At 35.9% G+C, this 21,087-nt stretch overlaps 1 protein-coding gene across 1 annotated transcript; it reads right to left on the bottom strand.

The window, feature by feature from the left end:
• Positions 1–589: 589 nt before the first annotated feature.
• On the bottom strand, positions 590–20,347 carry LOC125853208 (vacuolar protein sorting-associated protein 51 homolog). Its single transcript, XM_049532881.1, has 20 exons — positions 20,054–20,347; positions 16,737–16,876; positions 16,386–16,440; positions 16,143–16,250; positions 15,021–15,119; positions 14,854–14,931; positions 14,538–14,615; positions 11,054–11,191; positions 10,598–10,698; positions 10,398–10,465; positions 7,819–7,892; positions 7,655–7,721; positions 6,770–6,888; positions 5,795–6,061; positions 5,593–5,706; positions 2,341–2,412; positions 2,205–2,255; positions 1,776–2,006; positions 1,521–1,697; positions 590–1,215 (listed from the first exon to the last, which is right to left on the bottom strand). Exons 1-20 carry the CDS (start codon positions 20,231–20,233, stop codon positions 1,096–1,098), a joined length of 2,337 nt encoding a protein of 778 aa, XP_049388838.1. The 5' UTR covers positions 20,234–20,347; the 3' UTR covers positions 590–1,095.
• Positions 20,348–21,087: the final 740 nt, after the last annotated feature.

Here is a 21,087-nt window from a genome sequence, read left to right as displayed (position 1 = left end):
CACACAAATATTAAATATTATATCAATACCTTATTGGTTATTATCTTTGTCATTTAGCCTTCAATTAACATTATTGTCCTAGTTCTTTTATTTGAGTTGCACTTGTATAGTTTTTTTTACCTTTTAAATGTTAGTATTGTTTTTGTTTTATGAGCATTCCGTAAAGTTACATTATTGGAGAAGTCATGAGCATTTTCTTATTTGTTAAATCGAAAATCAATTAAAAACATCTTATTAATTTTGTTATTAAGTTTAGTTTATGAAAAAATCAAAAACCGATAAACCAAACCAATAATACATAACATCAAACCGGACCAACTGATGCACATCCTAATACCCCTGAGTTCATTTTTAATTTTTTTTTTCATGTTTTACCTTTAATATTAATTACTAATTTCCAAATAGTTTCTCAAAACCTTAGACTAATCATTATTTCTTAAGTGGTGTGAAAATCCAAAGTTTTTAATAACTAAATATGTTAAACAGTAATTTGATGACCAGAATTGGTAATGTTGACAATGAAAGTAAATCTTAGCAGTTAATTTGGGGGTTTAGGGAATAAAAAATAAACAAATGATCCATTGATCATAATAAAATGAATTGACAAATTACAAAATCCACTGTACCCCTTCTTTCATTTGGAAAATGCTGCCCCTTAATGAACTAGTGATCCATGAATTCAGTTGCAATGTAATTGGTCGTGAAACCAGGAGAGCTGCTTGGCAATGCTTCCATTCTCTATCAAAGTGATGCATATGCTATGGACCTATGGTGAATGCTTATCTATAGAGGATTCAATTAGTTTAACTGAATCCACTACTTTCAAGTCGAATCACTTATACATATGTAAAAAGAAAATGAAAATAAAAAATGTGAACATATAACATGTCACATCCATTATGAACTCGATGACTCTAAATCTTGAAATCATCTCTGCCCAGAAAGGCTTTAAAGCAAGTTTTTTCTTCTAATATGGACCTAGCATTGAGTGTTATGCTTTACCTATTAAAAAAATGCATTGGGTGTTATATTTTCTGATTACTTCCAGCTCAGAGTCGCAGTAGCACGATGCATTTGAGCTCCCAGCCTCCCAGATTATAATGAAGTAGAGCTCTGGTCCGAATTCTTTGCCAACTTTGCTTGGGTAAGCCTGTCCAAGATGGCTGGTTCCAGAGGGATGGGATCAAGACAACGTTCAGCAGCAGCAACAATCACCTGTTCAGCAAGAAACACCCTCTCTCACATTTTGCTTGATAATAACCGTTGAAGCATTCAACTTTCAGTATGTGCATTGATGACCAACTTAATGATTTCTACTACAAAGTCAAATCTATTAGGATGAGGGAGAAAATAGGTGGGGAAGAGTTTAGGGAGGAAACACCTGATCGATAGCAACTAAACATAGATGATACAGAATCTTTCAGGACTGTTTGAAGGTGGTCATTAAGAAGAAAATATAGGAAAAAGCCCATTAAAAGAGTAGCTGTTAAGTATAATAGCTGTGGAGATTCTGTCATTACCTCATCAAGCAAAAAATCAACAGCTGCTTCATCTTCAGCAGTATCTTTAAGAGTGGTCTTAAGAAAGTGAATGTCCAACTGAATTTGTTGAAATCCACTCCGATTAAAAGTCTGAAGTCGGACAAATTCTTGTAAACTCTTCAAGAAAAGTTTTATAATCGTAGTTATGACTGATTCCTGCACAGTAAATAGTTCTTATTCCACTATTCTCCAAAATTAGTGCAGGTAGTTGAGTTACAAGCACTAGAATCAAACCTGTGTGTGTTCAACTTTAGTAAATATTTCCATCTTTTGCTTAAACAATTTTGCTAAATGGGACTCAAGAAGCTGACTCCTAGCCTTTTGGGTATTTGATCGTACCAGCCTATCATCTCTCAACGGATTACTACGAGAAGAAGTGGTACTCCCATTGCTGTCTGTGCGCCGATGCTTAGGCTGTAGTCCTTCAGGCAATATTTGCTTCACTTCATTAAGGATTGTATCCAGCTGAATTAATAACATCAAACAGAAAAAGTTAAATTTTTCTACTGAACTAGTCATATTAACTATTATAGGAGAAGAAACTATAGTGTATATCATATGAAGTCAAAAGGTGCCATTTTTCTCCCTCTCGGTGCTTCAATTTCCTATTACAAAAACCTCATACTGGAAAGAGGAAGAGAAAATGAGAACTGCAAAATTTACCTCTTGAAGAAGCAGATCAACGAACATATGAACTTCCCTGGGCTCTTTATGCTATACAAAAAGGGACAGAAATTAGCACAAGCAAATCATCTTGATGCTTACAAGTGATTAGTGTTAGCTGACCATGTCTGATTACCTTAACCCAATTGGGGGTTGTAAACCTCTTCTTCAACACAATCAAGATCTTCTGAGTTTTCAAGCTTATATACTGAAACAGGAGATCGAAATAGAGTTAAAACTCAGTAATTTGATTAAACTCTAATTATTAGCTGTCTACCAAGGAAGTACATAATAACAAAAAGTATCATAAGCTTCATTTGTTGGTATGGACAACAAAATTCATAAAGAACAAACTAGCACCACATACTCAATCATTCAGATCCTCCTAATATTCACAAGAAAAATGGAGAATAGCAATTTAACCTCGGACATGTATGTTTTAATGTACTTCAACAGCTTCCATAATTAGTTAGATCCAATTTCTTATTTACTCATTAATGCAAATGTTGTGTTCTCAATGGTAAAAAGATCAAGTTCAATGTTCAATCACACCCCAGAAATAACAAAATCTTTAGCTTGAGTGAAGAGAGTTCATCATACTTGGCAAAAAGATAATATGAAATTCAAGGAAGTTAACAAACCTACAACAAGCATAAATGCAACCCAGCCAGAAATTCATCATAAATCCCATATAACCAAGCATCAAGAGAACTAGAGAAGTATGCTCTCTAATAACCATATAAAGACAACAAATGGGTTCTTAACAACCCACCTGAATAAATGAACAATGGCATTTAGTAGTTCATGAAAGGTTTCCATTTTTTTCAAGAAATGCCATGGTTTATGTATTCAGAGACCAAAAACAACGAAATCAGTAAATTAACTGAATTAAAAGAGAGGCAGCATGAGCAAACAAGTGGGACTGTATTGATGGACAAATAAGTAGAATGCTGGTCATAAGAAATAATTATTTGTATATTAAAAGATACTGCAGATCTTGGTTTAATTGAATACTATTCATAATTCTTTTTATTTCTCATCAACTTGGAACTATTTTATTTCATTCCTGAAGAGGTGCAGACATGCATCAAAAACAAGATCAATGTAGTGGTATGTTAGACCAACTTTGTTCTTTGGGGCGGAGTGTTGGCCAGTCAAGAGCTCCCATGTTCAAAAGATGCAAATTGTGGAGATGAGGATGCTGTAATGGATATGTGGCATACTAGGAGAGATAGAATTAAGAATGAGGATATCCGAGACAAGGTGGTAGTGACCTCTATGGTGGAAAATATGAGGGAAGAGAGACTGAGATGGTTTGGACATGTAAAGAGGAGATGCACAGATGCCCAGTAATGAGGTGTCAGGGATTGGATATAGTGGGTATGAGGAGAGGTAGAGGTAGGCTGAAGAAGTACTGGGAAGAGGTGATTAGATCGGACATGGCGCAACTTCAACTCACCGAGGACATGATCTTAGATAGGTGCGTATGAAGGTCGTGGATTAGGGTAGAAGGTTAGTAGGTAGTTGTGCTTTGACTATATTTTCTACAGGTTTAGGCTTGGTGGGAGCCTGGGAGCACCGGGTGTGTTGTAGTATTAGTCTTATATATATATTTTCTTTCCAATTATCACATTTTCCCGTTGTTATTACAGTTTCTTTTCTTTGTAGGCTTTGTACTGCCTTCCTTATTGATTGACATGTTTCACTGTCGTATTCCCTTTTCGTATATACTTTGTCTTGCTGTACTTGAGTGAGTCTTTCGAAAACAACCTCTCTACCTTCCCGAGGTCGAATTAAGGTTTGCGTACACTTTACCCTCCCTAGATCCCACCTACGGGATTACACCGAGTATGTTGCTATTATTGTTGTTGAATGTAGTGGTATGTTAAAGAGTCCCTCCAATTGATAATACAGAAAATCAATTCAAAGGGATCAAATAGAAAATAGAACTTTGATCATAGAACTATAATGAAATATATGACCACAATAACAACTGGAGGTAGACCTATATACTGTAAATGTTGTTTGGTTCTTTATTTCAGAATCTGCAAGTTTCTAAATTATCTATGAATTTAATTCTTTGTTTAAATCACAAAAAGTCTAATGAATCATGCATGTTGACTTTGTGATTGCAATCAATTTCACGCTTTTAATAAGGAAATAAATGTGAAATCGATTGCAATCATAAAACAACATGCATGAAAAAATTACAGGTTTTCAGTGCTGTCTTTGTAGAGTACCGAAATACATAGTATTCTGATTTTTAGAACATTAGCATTGGAAAATGGTAACATATATGTGAATCTTATACCCGTAACCTTTTACAGTCCAAATCATTTATCTTTTCAAGGTCATTTACTCCAACGTTAGCATTACAGATTAAAGCAGTATACAGCCGCCATTTGGCACTTAAATTGAGAGGGATGCATTGAGAAGATAGACAGATTTGTTCTAATGTTTGACAGACATATTTAAGACGAATTTCTTTTGTTTCTTCTTTTATGATTGGAGGAGTTTATAAATTTCATCAGTTGTATGTGTGGTTGGAGTTAGAGAAGGAAGAACAAACTTCTAGTAGTATAATTAGAATTGTATAAATCTTGCTGTCCTCTATGAAATTATAATAATTAGCATGCACAAATTTGCTTCTAGTTACATATATTATCCATTTGATTAATCATGATTCATGAACATGATGGGTAGAAGTTCAATTGAAAACAGAATATTAAAGTTGTAACTTAATTTCTCCAATGGACTAGGTAAACAAGAATAATAAATGGAAANGAATTGTATAAATCTTGCTGTCCTCTATGAAATTATAATAATTAGCATGCACAAATTTGCTTCTAGTTACATATATTATCCATTTGATTAATCATGATTCATGAACATGATGGGTAGAAGTTCAATTGAAAATAGAATATTAAAGTTGTAACTTAATTTCTCCAATGGACTAGGTAAACATGAATAATAAATGGAAATGACTGAAAAAGTTTGTATGCTTGACAGAAAATTCATTCCCTGAAAAAAGAGAGTTATATATGCAATACAGGAAAAGAATTTTTTTTTTGCAACTCATCAAATGAAATAAGAATAGTGGTTTTGGAAGTTCTCAGAATAACAAAAGAAATGTTGTTTTTGCATACTGCAAACCTCTCAGTCACAATAAAAGATCTCTGGCAATATACTTTTGCAATGACACAAGTTTATCATTGGAGCCTAAATGGATATCAAAGCTACTTAACACAATGAAAACGGAAGATTAGATGTGATAAACTTTCGCTTTAGAGAAAATAAACTAATCCATACACCTCTAGAAAAAGCTAACCAGTAAAACAAAACAAGATGTTTGTAGAAGTAAGAAAATGTTCAGAATCTAGATACATACATGCTGCAAGAGTTCTTCACCAGCTGATCGAAAGATGCGACAAATTTCTGCAGGAATAAAAGCTGAACTATTTTCATAGCCCCGAGTCCCACCACCAGAGAAAGAAGATATTTCCTGAAATTTTAAAAAAATAATCAAAAAGCCCATTTAGATGGCCCAGATCAGGTAACTATACTGAAGTACCAATCAGACAACTCCTTGCCTCAGTGACTCTGGTAATGGCATTTTTCTCTATGAAAACAGAGAGTTGAGCCAGCAAAAGAACAAGCTCGGGAAGTACTTTATCACCCTGCATTCCTTCCCCAAAGGTTAGATCCTGATTAGCAGAATATTTCTTTCCCGAAAGCATGAAAAAGTGATCATTCAGCTTCCTGAAGAAGTCCTGAAATCCTTCTTGCACCCACTCAATGATCAAGTCTGTCAAACTTGATAGCACTTCCAAGTTTTCATCAAGAAGTCGACGGGAATCCTGTTATACAAAAAATCAAACTAAAAGTACAATAAAGAACACAATTGACTGGACAACTGGAGACTGTACTCTGATAGAGGATATGCTGAAATCATGAAGCTGTGCTGCTAGTTTTACCCCTTGCTATTTCCTGATTTATTGCCGTTTCATTTTTTTTTATTTTTGGGAGGTAAGCTCAGCGATTTTCGCAACAATTTTGTTCAGTTGAGAAACCTTTCTGATATATTTGGCATAATAAAAACTGTCTGTCAGTAACTTGAGATCAAACCTGAGTGGTGAGTTATAATAGCAAAGACCAAAGTAGGTCAGTAGGTATAGCAGCAGAAAAATGTTAATGCACACTCATTTCATATAGTAACATAACTTCATCAGCGAAGACTTTGGTTCACAGTAATCCACTATTCCAGAAGCTCTAGATGCATGTCAAAAGAACAATACGCATGAAAATGATGTTACTGATGCATTTTTCTTACCTATCCCTATTCCTTTGTAAAACAAAATAGTTTAGTTCCCAAGGGGTTCGAAAACTATTTAGCTCCATTCATAGGTTTGCCAAAAATCCTTTTAGTTTCTGCAATTCTTACTTAAATCATTCCCTGGGTAGAATCAAATAGAGAAAGAAAAACAATGTGCGGGCCAGGGTACGGAAATGATTAACAGATACCAACTACCTTCTTAATTTATATAAAGCCACAGAACTACTTTTACCAGCAAGGCGCCCATGCTGCCTTGTACTAATGCCTTTTTGCTGGTCTCAAGGGCAGACTGCAAAGGATACTCTTCTTCAATTACCCCCTTTTGATTATCATGGACTTTTACAAGAGCATCTGCCAATTTAAAATAATGTAAAGCAACAGTCAAACTCAGAATAGTTTAGAGCTAATGTAAAATAAGTGGTTTGAGAAAGAAGGTCATTTTCTAAGAAGGAACTAATTACTCTTAAGGCTAGTTAAGATTTTGGATTATAACAAATAATATCATAAACGAGTAGTTACACATTGTGCATTAAGCTCCAAATGCCAGATGATACAACATATAAGATAAGACCTCAGACTTCTAAAAAACCTCACCAATTTTTATCCTCTGAAAGACAATTATCTTCTTAGAGCCTGTTTGGATTGACTCAAAAGTTGGTCAAACCTACTTTTAAGTCATTTTTAGTTTTTGGACGTGTTTGGCAAGGTTAAAAATAACTTAAAATAAGTTTAAAATGACTTTAAAAAAGTTAAAAATCAAAAGTAGGTCTCCCCCTACTTTTTATTTTTTGACTTAAAAAGTCATTTAAGTTTGACTTTTTATTTTTTGACTTAGAAGCTACTTTTTTTAAGCCAATCCAAACGGGCTCTTAATAACAACCTTTGCTAAGTCACATTACTCACATCATGATTAACGAAATCCAATATAGGACAGAGTAGATATCCAAGAAGAAATAACAAGGAGGTTCTGTGTTTACTTTGTGCAAATTAGTAGTGTTGAGTTTTGCACATCCTTCTTAGAGATTCCTTTAAGTCTCGTAAACCTAAAACCTAACAAATTTAATTTGAGTCAAATTTAGACATTTTTATCCGACAGTACCAGTTTAACAAGACATACCTGAAATATCTAGCAAAAGATGACTGAATGTGCAAGCAACATATTGTTTAATAGCATCATGAGCAGCCTGAAACCACACAGGATTTTTCAGATATTCCAAACCCATCACTGTCACAATCGAATAGCATGAATCCATAAAGTGGTAATTGTCTATTATATGCAACCTCAAACGTAAAATCACGTAGTCCGGCCTCTGGCAGCACTTCATCCATCAGAAGCACATCTGTCCAAATTACTCCTGAGGAAAAAATGCGCGTAAAAGAATAATTTATAATCAGACCAAAATTTCATGAAATGCAAAAGTGGTGTCGACAGAGAGCCAGAGTTATTAAAGGCGAAAAGGCAGAAAAGCAAAGGTGTAGTAAGTTTTGAGTGCAAAGCTTGAATAAAGAACAATCAGTGAATAAAGGTCCAGATTCCAGATTTAAAAAAACTAATAGATATATATGTGTGCACACACACATCAATCAAAATCGAAGAACACAAACAACAATTACAACGGTAAAAGAATTGAAACACTGTAAATAAGAGATATATGTGAAGTTAATAACCTAGTTGATCAAATTCAAAAAACATTTTAAATTCCTGATGTAAATGCAGAGATGCACTCTGATTCAGATTTGGTGTTCTTTTTCATAAATAAAGATTTGCAGACTGATTTTCTTGTTCTAAAATTTCTATTACCTACGCATAATTAATAATTATAATCATACTCATCCATAATGTTCCTAATCAATTCAATACACTCCCTCCATTTCAATTTGTTTGTCCGGTTTTGACTTGGCACGGAGTTTACGAAAGTAAAGAAAACTTATGAATCTTGTTGTCTTAAACTAAAGAGATGTAGAATGTACTAAAATGCCCTTTAATCTTTAGGTCTTAAATATGTCATGTGTAAGTTGGAACTAAGAAGTTTCTACACAAGGAAAGAGGCATTTTTTTAAAAACGTACTAAATAGTAGTGAGACAAACAAATTGAAACACAGAGAGCATCACTTTCTTGGCTTTATTGTTTAGCGTTGTCTATTCATGACTTATACAACAACAACATATCTAGTGGCCAGTCGGGTCTGGAGAGGGTGGGGTGTACATAGACGTACCCTACCATGTGTGAGGTGGAGAGGTTGTTTAGTAGACCCTTGGCTCAAAAAAACATTTCCAAAAATAGTTTGACAAATACAAAGGTAAAAGCTATAGTGGAAATGTTGTAGAAAAGAAAAGTACTGACAGCAAAAAAGTAGAGATAACCCAAGTAAAAGAAACAATAATAGTAATACTGATAATAATGATACTGATCAGTAGAAAATGGAGCAGACAAGGTGCTCAAAGCTAGAGGCATGTCCTCGGTGAGCTGAAGATGTGTCATGTCATGTCTTATCACATTTCCCCAATTTTTCCTTGGTCTACCTCTACCTCTCCTAAGACCTATCATTGCTAACCTCTCGCACTTCCTCATTGGGGCATCTATGCTCCTCTTTACATGTCCGAACCATCTCAACTTCGCTTCCCACATCTTATCCACCACTAAGGTCACTACCACTTTGCCTTGTATATCCTCATTCCTAATCATCTCTCCCCTCCCCGCGACCTATGAGCTTGATAGTTTTTTGACATTTAAAAGAAAAAAGTTGTTGATTGACAAGGTTTGTTGAAGCATACGTTGTAATACCTTGGCGTCTTTGCTGAAGCACCACCTAATCTAAGGGAAGATCCTAGCTTGCACTGCATTTCACTTTAAGGTTAAAGCGCAACTTTGACAAAACCCTGAATAACTAGGTTAAAGTAATGTTTTATTAGAATTTGTCGTGACAATTTAAAAAGTTAAATACACACACAAGAAAACACCCAATGAAGAATCAGAGCTAATTGAGGTTTAAATGATCCTCAATAACAAGTGAAAAACCTAAAGTATCAACTAGAAAGGATAACCACAAATTCTTCAAAGTTTGAGCATTTGTTCCTCCTGGGATCATCTGCTTCTCTTCTTGTCCTTCTACATTCACATGTCATAATATTTCGATCCCAATTCCAGTCACTGGAAAAAGAAGAGAATATCCTCCCAGGAGACGTATTTCAGTCATGTATGGATCAATATTTCGAGAAGGAACTTTGCTCGTTTGGTATGCGGGATGGGAAAGCAATTCCATGAGATAAATGCAGGATTATTTTATCACACGTTTGGTTGGAGGGATGAGGGATGGGATTTCCCATGGAATGTACTAAATGGTGGGATTCTGTGGGATAGCTAATCCGGTGGGATGTCCTTGTCTATCTCATCTCACATGCCAAAAGAGCATTAGAGTTCAAATCTTGAATAAACATCATTCTCCTTCTGATATGAGTCAACAAGATTTTGCCAAAAATAGGAACAATAATAAAAAGTACAAGTCAAAAAGGACTAGAGCTGCATCGCAAGTTGGAAGATGGTAAACTGGCCTAGAGTGCATGATTATTTATAGTCAAATGAGAGAAATAACAACAGTTTGTGTTGACAAAAGAGCAAAGACGCATATTGAGAATTTAGAACCTTCATCCCCTGGTCCTAGATGGCTAAACTAACCAGGCATAGAGCAGGCAGAACCATGTGTTTTTCTCAAGTGCTTAACATACATAGCAGATGGCAAATGGTGAAAGATAACTATGGTTCTGAATCCCTAAAGAAAGGCGAAAGAGGACCTGACATTGCAAACAAGTGAAGATTAACACTACATGTGATGCTGAAGTAACAGAGAGTGGAACTTACGCAACATGGCAACAAGGTCTGTTGAAGAGACCTGCTTCTTGATGTGCTGTTTTGTGGCTTCAAAGTGCCTAAAGTTTTCGAAAGTGGTGCTCTGTTATACTGATCAGTTGTAGAAAACTAATGCACAAACGATATCCAGAAAGCAAGATCAACTCCAGATGTGAAGGGAGGAGAGAGGAAAAAAAGAAGTGCATCCATACTTTGTAGCTAACTCTTTTGCAAGTCTAAAGAGCTGTTGTTCGGAATCAGGGAAAATAACTCGATAAGCGCGGACAGCCTCAGCAAATTCACGAATAGAAGCCTAAAGTTGCGAACATGACAATTTGTCAAGCACCGTAAGATAACTGGAAAGGAGAAAAATACGTGATACTCCAAAAGGTTTCTGTCAGAAGCATTTTTAAGCTACCATATCTATCCGCTTTTGGTATTACCACACACTGACAAAAATCATTATTTCTTTTTTTGAGTGTAAATGCGTGATACCGGCATGAGTGGACGCCACCTTTCTCAATGACAGTATTCTCTTTCTTACTGATGAGAAGTCATGTCTGATGAAGTTTATTAAATGTTTATAGATGTTAGAAGTTCTGGCCACATTGTGCATACACTGCAAGCATAGAATTTCCAAGCATATTAATTATATTGCTTTGACATACCTCATGAGAACTAGAAGAAGCCGATACAGGAATCCCACCAAGGCCTGATGAAGCATATCTTATTTCCTTATATTCTAGATGGAGATCCACAAGGAACTGTTCTAACTTTTCAAAGAGTTGCTCCTTCAAATTATTAACCTGCAACACAGACATATAATTCCAAAAGGCAAAGTCACAACGACAAGACAATTGAACTTCAAGCCTTATATTGCACTACAAGTCTGAAGAATATAAGATATCAGGGTTGTATCAAGAGGGATGCACTCAATTTTCTGTCCCTAAACGCACGAACTTGAATAGTTATTCTCAAGTTGTGTCCATCAGATGAAGACCAACCAAGGTGAGTTTACTCTCTTTTTTTTTTTTTTTTAACTTCTCTCTTTTACCATTGAGAGAAATTATTTTTGTCACGAGCCTACAACATGTTCCATGTTATGTTACCAGCATATGAAACAGTTGTAGTTATCCCTATCCCAAGTCTCCAACTATAGGAAGTGGTGTCACAATAAATTGAGCAGTTCTGGTTTTTCCTTCACTATTATTTGAGATATTCTTGCATTCTCCAACCTCTACTTGGAAAAGACAAAAAATAAAAATAAAAATAATGCGATGATTCATGTATAGTACAAAAATAAAGAAAATTCTAATTTTGAGGTGTCAAAGAGTGAAGGGAAGCCTTGGCATAATGGTAAGAGTCGTCGTTGTACGACCAAGAGGTGACAAGTTCAAGACGTGGAAACAACCTCTTAAAGAAATGATAAGTAAGGTGGCAAACTATAGACCCAATGTGATATAGCCCCTTCTAAGATCAAATGCAGGAGCTAAGTGCATCATGTCACCCCTTTGAGGTGTTGAAGAGTAGGTTAACAATAGACTTAGGTTGACATCTCTAATTAATGATTGTCACCAATAAATAAGGCTATTTTTCTTCCTGTTGTTGAGGAGTGTGATCATCTTATCTAAAAGCTTAAGTTGTTAGAGAGAGTTAACTTATGTCTACTTAATTATATCTTCAACACGCCCCCTCACGTGCTAGTCTGATTCTTTTTCATGGCCAAACACGTAAAAATTCTTTTTATAATGGGCAGCAGTGAAGGCTTGAACCCAAGGCCACTGTCTGCTCTAATACCATTATTAAGAAAATTGACCATGAGTTTAACTCAGCTCCAAAAGCTAGCTCATGAGGTAAGGATTGTCCAAGACCATATAAGGAAGCAAACAACCCCATCCCATACCAATCTGTGACTCTTAACACCTTCCCCCACCACCACCAACATGCCCAGAGCTGGATATCTTGAGCATGGACAATATAATATGGGGGCAACATCGGATAAACCAAATTGAGATGGGTCTAACTCTGATACGATGATAAGAAATGGACTTTGGGTCTAACTCAATCACAAAAACTAGATCATACGGTGAGGATTGTCCTAGACCATATAAAGAGACCAATTCTTCACCTCACAACCAATGTGGGGCAACTTAACACCCCAACATGTAGACCTACCAACTTGAGAGTGGACAACATAATATAGGGGCCAAGTTCAAACATCACGTAAAACAAGAATTGGATAGATCTTGTTCTGATACCATATTAAAGTGTGTTACTATTTTATCTAAAGGCTTAAAATGTGTGACAGAACAGACTCTTACCTACTTATATTTTCAACAGATGTAAAAGGTAAATTATTAAAAAGTTCTCTTTTCTCAAACTTTATCAAAAATATTCTTTTTGTTATCCATATTATTACCGCAACACTTTACTAACTTAATGCATACTCCAGATCACAAAGTTGGTGAATGTCAGTAAGTCAATCAATATACAGGTGAATGATTATGAAAGCCATATCAAGGGGGCTACCTTTTTCAGTACACAGATCTACAGGTTTAATGTCGAAGTTAATTTTCTTAAGCAAAATCTTTCCTGTCTCCTACAACTCAAAGATACAGTGGCAACCTTCGATTGAAGCTACTTCTGCAGATTGCGACAACACCCGGCCATGGATCAAGGCTCTCACTCGCTCAAGACGTCAATGCGCCACCGGGTTGACCCAAAAAATGACTCTCTTCGCCGGGATGTCAGCAGGTTAGGCAGCTCTAAAGTTTTTTATATTTGGTGGAAGGCAGGCTGAAACTCTGCCCCAACCAGGTGAAACTAAGGGTCTGAAAGAGTTCACGATCTGATCTATGGGGTGTTAACCCTCGGAGGACGGCTAAGAATGTCCATTAAAAGCAGCGGACCGATGGGGTCGTACACTTACAAGTCCATATAACAGATCCCCTTCAAGTAAGGTCACTTTTTAAAGAAAAATCGTTCTTCCATTGTTTCTGAAAAGGCATGTATGGAGATGTATAATTCATAGGTCAAGGACCACCATTTTTCATCCATCTTTTCTTTCTTTATAATGTTACAGTTTTCCTTGTTTGATGTTTCTGTCTTTTTGCATTTTCATCCAAAGAATGAGGGTTCTGATGGTAATCCGAGGTATAAAACAGATGTGCATTCATTTTAGTAAATAATAATATGAATTTTCTTCTTGATCTGTTCTACAATTATGTTTTCCGTTTTCGGAGCTAAGAAGCTTGAGAACTTTGACCTAACTGTGAGTCAACAGAGAGAAGTCACAGGTTCAGAAAAATAAGAGAGCAAAGAGAAAACCCATATGGCAGGTAAAAAGGACTAGAAAATATGTCTCAGAATATCATATTGTAAAGAGCTCTTCTGAGATACTGTTCAAGAACACAAGAAAATAGAACTTTTCCACTTGGTTACTTCTTGTTTTTTCCCAGTCAACCATTCTTATATCAGTGTATAATGTGTCAAGTTGACGCATGCTACAAGTTTTCCACGATTGAGCACTTTTTGTTGATCGATAGTGAAACTAGGAAAAGAAGTTTTATGAAATTATGACAATTCGACACCACATAATTTACTCCATCTATCCTACATAATCTAACATAGGTACTTTAGGCGTTCAATTTGACCAATTTCTGCATGAAAAGACAACATTGATCTAACAAATGATTGTAGCAATACTGCAATATGATCTTAAATGTCATGATCAAAGAAATTAAATTTTCGAAAAAGGTAAAGGGACTGTGGCATATAGGGGGAACGAGGAAACTTTACAGTTACCCACTCAAAATTGAAAAATTCGTCTCAAATCAGTTAAAGACCAAATTGAACTATGCAAAAAAAGTAGATGGACCAAGAAGGAAGGGGTGATGCATGACAAGACCCAAAAATTTGTTTGTAGAGTATTGGAAGATGTTCGTGATTATCATGATCAAAGTAATTAAATTTTTGAAAAGATAAAGTGCCTCTGACAAAATGGGAATGAGGGAACATTTTACAATACATATTTGCTTCAATAGAAGGAGATGGAGAGTCTTGTGAAAAATCAAAGGATTTATCTCAAATCTGTTCAAGACAGAAGACAATAAGTAGATGAATCTGGGAGAAAGGGGGAGGCGTGATACAGACCGGAAAATCCAATTGCTTAAGGAGCATAACAGCCTCTGCCCTGGCTTGTATGGATTCAGAATCTGAGAATACCTTGCCCTGAAAAGCAAACGAAAAGTAATATGCATCATAAAGTCCAATTCACTAATTTCTTGACAGCAAATCTAAAGAAGCAGGATCTATGTCCAGAAAATTGCATTCCCTACTTATTTTTCCTCTGCTGCTTTAAAAGTAGTCACAAGGATCTACGTGGTGCGTAGAAATTATACAAACACTATAACTTCCTCCACCAAATAAAGTGTCCACCCCCAATCAAGTAATCGGAGCACTTACAGACCTGCAAGGCTTTGATAATGATAGCAATTGCTTCCTCTGAGGCTCGTTTGCAGTCTAGGAATGAAGAGTCCCCATATATCTAGCACAGATAAATACTGTCAGCAAAATTTATAGACGCAATTATATCATGAAAAGGGAAAAGGTGTGGACCCAAGGATACCTACAAACCTTGAAAATGGGCATGGCTCCTATATAGTATTTTACTGCATCAGCATAGGCTTCTGATTTGATGCACTTTGCTAACGTAGCAGGTAGATCGTATATGAACTGTTCTTCTCCAAAGAAGAGGGAATATGTGTCACTCAATCATGGAAAGGAAGTATACTTACATTGCACATAGCAGCATAAACATAAAACTGAATTTTATCTTGTCAGCAAAGCAAGTGATGTGACGAGACTGAATCAAAAGACTATACTGCTGCCAAATAATAATGCATTCTCTCCATCCCTATTTATATGATATTCTTGTAATTTTGGGGCATCCCAATGAAAAGATTGATGAAGTTGTAAACTGTACCTGATGGTCAGTAAATATGAATGGTCGATTATTGTGTTCCACTTTCTCAGCAGATACGAAATGGCATATTACTTTATTTTTTGCATACTTAAGGAAATGGACCTTGAAACAAACTGAACCACAAAAGCTAGCTAATAAGGTTAAAATTGTCCAAAACTATATAAGGAGACAACAACCCATTCCCCCAAATAATGTGGGAACATTCCCTTGCCCTCCCTGTACACGACATGCCCAGATCTGGCAAAACTAGAACGTGGATAACATGGGGAAAAAGACTTCTAGTTTAGTGGTATTAGTAGGATCTCCCATAAAATAGGGTGGGTTCGATTCTCACTACCCTTTCCTTGATCCCCTATGTAATTGGAAAAAAAAATATTAACAAAAGCATGTGGGTCCAACAATGGAAACACGACAACATGAATGTAGCTGCTTTGGTACCATGTTAAAAAAATGCACATTTAGTCTAACTCAACCGCAAAGCTAGATCATGAAGTGAGGAACTGAGGATTGACCAAGAGCATATGAGAAGGCACCAGTCCAATCTCTCAACCAATGTGGGAGACTCTATCATACAATTCACTGCCAGTCACCATCTAATGCCCTTCAATCATAAATATTCCATAATTAACCAGCCCAAATCAGTAGGGTAGAAATGGAAATGACTTCTTTCTTTTTTTCCATATTCAAAAAACAGCAAGATTCATTCAGTTCTGAAAAGTGCTTTAGAGATGCAGCGAATTAATTTTTTTTAGCTTAATACCTCACTTTAGTACCTGAACTTTCCGTAGAAGATTGCGGGTCCGATGCAATTTCTCAATGTGCTCTCTCTTCTCAAAAAGAGATGTATTAACCCCATCACTTCTAGATTGAACAGACATTATCTGCAAGTAATTAAAAGAAATCTAACACTTCCCACACAGTTCCTTTTCATCTTTTACTTCTTGGGTCAAAATTAAAACCAAATAAAGCAAATAACTTTTCGGACGACTAAACGATGAAAGAAAAAGACTACTAACCTTTTCAAGAAGCTGTTCCATACTTGTTTCCATGCCAACAATATTGTTCTTCATCCTGAAAAAGCAATCAGTAAGTGAGTTCGGAATCAACATGCCAAAGGAGAATACGACAAAATAAAACCCTGGCAAACGTGAAAGCAACATATGATCTGAAGCCAAGCATAACAAGTGCAAGAAACTGACAATGTTACTTCATTTCTTCTGAATTATTCAGGATCTATGAAACGTCTAATAATGTCATAACAAGCTCGCACACTAAGTTAGAATTTAGCTTCAATTGTACCCAAGTGTCTGCCACTAACTGGATGAAATAGCTCATATTTTACAGTTACTTTCAAAGAAAAGGTTTACCTTTTAATAGCATCTGTGGCACTTACAAACTTGTTGTAATTCTCATATACCAACATCTGCAGGTCGGTATCCAGATTCTTTATCTCAGCAGCCATATCAACATGCCTCTGAAGCAGACCTTCCAAATTGGACTTCTGCACCTATATATTCAGAAATATTATGCTGTCTAGTCAATCTTTTCAAAGACTTTAGCATCATTAAAAAGAATAGCTCACTCCAGGACAAAAAGGTAAGATTAGTGATAATCTTTCTGATAAATATTACGTAAGCATGAGGTGTGCACACCAGAAGTCTTTCAGAAGAGCACATAAAGTGAAAGGCAAATAACCATGCTATTCACATAAGGCTCTGTGAAGGAGCTTAGCAAGTGTGTTTCTGTACCTTGAGGTACAATCACAAGCAACAGCTTCCATTAGTTAGTTGTTTAGTGGTTAGGGAGCTAATTATTTCATAATTGTAATTAATTGTTAGGCTAAATTACCAAGAAACCTTATCACCAGCGGTCAAAAGGGCCACAGTCAGAGCAGTCATTTCAATTGTTACAGCTAAGCAATGGAAGTTCTACCAAATTGATGTTTACAATGTCTTCTTGCAAGGGAACTTGTATGAAGAAGTGTACATGACTGCCTTAGAAGGTTTTTGTGACAAGGGTGGCAAAAATGCACAAGGTTGCAGGCTATTGAAGTCGTAATATTGCTTAAAGCAAGCTTCCAGGCAATGGAATATCAAGCTTACTGCAGTCTTGACATCATAATGTTTTCACCAGAGCACAAGAGACTATTCTTTGTTCACAAAGAGGGAGGGTGACAAAACTGCCATAATTTTGGTGTATGTAGATGACTTGTTACTGACAAGGGATGATCATGCCATGACCCCTATGCCACAAAATCGAAAATTAAGGAAGCTTTACAAACAACTTTCAAGATCAAGGATATGAGAGAGCTCAGATACTTTCTTGGCATTGAATTTGCCAGAAGCAAGGATGGGATTTTGATGCACCAAAGAAAATATGATTTGCAGTTAGTGGCAGACATGGGGCTTGCAGGTGCTAAACCTGTCACTACTCCTATGCCACAGAATCGAAAACTCACAACTGCTGAGTTTGATCAGCATATACCACCAGCTCATGAGGATCAGTCCTTGGGATATCCTGCTAGAGATTGGTTATGAGGCTACTCTATCTTACTACAACCAGACCAGACATTGCATTTGTTGTGCAAAGTCTCAGTCTATTCATGCATTCTCCTAAGAGGCCACATATGGAAGCAGCATTGAGACTAGTAACATATGTGAAGGCTAGAGATTAGTAACAATTCATGAAGGCTAGAGATTGGTTATGAGGCTACTCTATCTTACTACAACCAGACCAGTCATTGCATTTGTTGTGCAAAGTCTCAGTCAATTCATGCATTCTCCTAAGAGGTCACATATGGAAGCAGCATTGAGACTAGTAACATATGTGAAGGCTAGAGATTAGTAACAATTCATGAAGGCTAGAGATTGGTTATGAGGCTACTCTATCTTACTACAACCAGACCAGACATTGCATTTGTTGTGCAAAGTCTCAGTCAATTCATGCAGTCAATTCATGCATTCTCCTAAGAGGTCACATATGGAAGCAGCATTGAGACTAGTAACATATGTGAAGCATGCAACAGGTTTAGGAATATTGATGTCAGCAATTAGTGATGATCACTTGAAAGTGTGTTGTGATGTTGATTGGGGAACCTGAATCAATGGAAGGAGGTCTATTACTGGTTATCTAGTGCAGTATGGGTCTTCCCCCATTTCGTGGAAGTCCAAGAAGAAGGCTACTGTGTCCAGGAGTTCGGCAGAAGCTACTGGACAATGGCATCTTCAGATGCAGAAATAGCATCGCTGGATTGTTTCAGGAGCTTGGTGTGGAGATCAAAGTTTCTGTTTCTTTATTTTCTTGAGTGTGAATCAGAACTATAGATAGCTGAAAATCATGTCTTTCATGAGAGGACTAAGCATATAGACATAGACTATCATTTCACTAGGGAGAAAATTCACGAGGGCCTAGTTACTACTGCCTACTTACTTTCAGCAGATCAGCCAGCGGATTCGTTCACTAAGGGTCTTGGCAGAGCTTCACATGTTCATCTGATGTCCAAACTAGGAATCAAGAATATCTACATACCTCCTAGCTTGAGGAGGAGTGTGAAGAAGCTTAGCAAGTGTGCTGATGTACCTTGAGGTACAATCACAAGCAACAGCTTCCATTAGTTAGTTGATTAGTGGTTAGGGAGCTAATTATTTCATAACTGTAAATAGTTGTTAGGCTAAATACACAGGATTAGTTTGTTAGCAGTTTGCACATAGTCGGTTAGAAGGTCTTAGCTGTCATTCGTTGTCAACGTGTATGTATCCAGAATTCTGCATTCAGTTAGAACTAATGCAAGATATTTGCACAAACAATGTGTTCTCTCTTTCTCCCTACGCCCAATTCTTCTTCTTCTTCTTGCATTGTTCGCTGTTAATTGCAGAGATTCAATTACTTCACATGTTCTATGACATTTCTTTAAAGAGTTACAACAGTTGTATTTCCAGATAGATTTTTTTTTTCAAAAGTAAAAGTATGTTTCCGGGTAGATATATGTCACAGCCTCTTTCTTCCTTTTTTTATAAGGTTACATAAATGTGACATTTAAATGCAGATAAGTACATCAAAAGACATCTATTCAATCGTAATAAAGGGATTAAACATTAGATCATAGAATGGCCGCCTGTAGTGCAGAGAACAATACTATATATATTATGAAAAAAGGATACACATTATTGAGAAAGGGGTCACTATAACCACCTTTCTCGGTACTCTTTCCTTTCTAATTTATACAACAGTTGTCCACTTTTGCAAAGGTGTACTATGAATCACAATAAATGGACTAGACATGAGATCATAACATACGCACAAAGTAGTACAGAAAACTCTAACCCAAAATAGGACAGTATAATCTACCTCTCATAGTACTTGCTCTAATCCAACTTATGCCACACTCTTCCATTTCAGAAGACTCTTACTACATCGAAAGAAAGACTCATTATGTGAGAGGACTCAACATTGATATAACATGGTAACGCATTTATAGGGAACTTATGTCATTGTGATCTCAAAAAGGTGCCACTATACACAATCTGTCATAGTACTCCCTCCATTCCAATTTATTTATCACTCCTCCACTCTGGATGTTCTTAGACAGTTTACAATAAAATGCATACATCAAATTACCATCTAAACTCACTATAAATCAAACACAGTCATATGAGAAGCAAAAATATAGATGTGAGAGGCATACAAGAAGGTTCATGTATTGATCGACATCAAATGTGGTGGTGTTGATGGTGTCCAATGTAGCGAATCTGGAAGAAGCATTGGGCGTCTTTGAAGGAGAACTGGGATCAGGAGAATAGAAGCTTGATAACAGATCTCTCATTCTCTTAGCTTTATCGTCCATCGGCACATCATCAACACCCATTTTTGTTTCGAATGTTTCAGAAATTGACAGTGAAAATTTTCAAACGCAATGTCAGTGTTCTTCGTCTGCCAATTGTGATTTTCGACTGAGAACTCCTTGTTCTGAATGTGAATTGATGCTGAAACTGATAATCTCTGATTTCCTAATTCATCGCCCCTTTAATTTATAGTTTACACGCACCATCGTTTTTTAGTATTGAAGAAATTTCACAAATAGTCACGCTAATAAATTAATTAGACTTTTTAGTTATACTCCCTACATTCAATAATAGTTGTCTATTCTATTAAAAAATAATTATTCAATAATATTTGTCCCATTTAGAAAATCAAGAGATAATTTATCTTATGTGTCTATTTTACTCTTGTTATTAAACACTCCCTATTTATCATCTAACACATTTCTCAAAACATTAAACTTAATAAAGTCAAATGATAAACTAGTAACATTACCCCTATTATTTATTATTTTTTAAGGGGTGTGTCAAGTCAATAGTGGACAACTATTGTTGGACAGAGGGAGTAGTTTGTATATTGACGTGTTGTAGCTATAATTTAAGTTACTAGGAACAACCTCATTTGTATAATATGTGTGTATTTGTATAATTGAGCTATTTTCATCCGTATTTATATAAACTGGTTAGTATTAATTGATTTGTATTTATTTATATATAAATTATTTTCTATTGATTGAATCGATTGATCATTGTAATTTTGGTATAATAAGAGTTTGTATAAATGAGTTATTTTCGTCCATGGTTGTTTAAACAAAGTAGTAACAACTGATTTGTACTTATATATTTTGTATAAATAAATTATGTTGGTGATTTTTGTACTTATATGTTTTGTATAAGTAAA

The sequence above is a fragment of the Solanum stenotomum genome, chromosome 1 (genome assembly GCF_019186545.1).
Source record: "Solanum stenotomum isolate F172 chromosome 1, ASM1918654v1, whole genome shotgun sequence".
In the NCBI taxonomy this organism is placed as follows: domain Eukaryota; kingdom Viridiplantae; phylum Streptophyta; class Magnoliopsida; order Solanales; family Solanaceae; genus Solanum; species Solanum stenotomum.
This window is presented reverse-complemented; position numbering and strand designations above follow the sequence as displayed.

What these genes read in the sequence shown, in the direction of transcription:
- LOC125853208 (XM_049532881.1), bottom strand. Translation starts at nt 20,233, where the DNA reads ATGGGTGTTGATGATGTGCCGATGGACGATAAAGCTAAGAGAATGAGA. An exon ending in CTTCTTCTAGTTCTCATGAG is followed by an intron (nt 10,699 to 11,053) that starts GTATGTCAAAGC and finishes TCGCAACTTTAG; the next exon opens with GCTTCTATTCGTGAATTTGC. An exon ending in AGACCTTGTTGCCATGTTGC is followed by an intron (nt 7,893 to 10,397) that starts GTAAGTTCCACT and finishes TTTTTTCCTCAG; the next exon opens with GAGTAATTTGGACAGATGTG.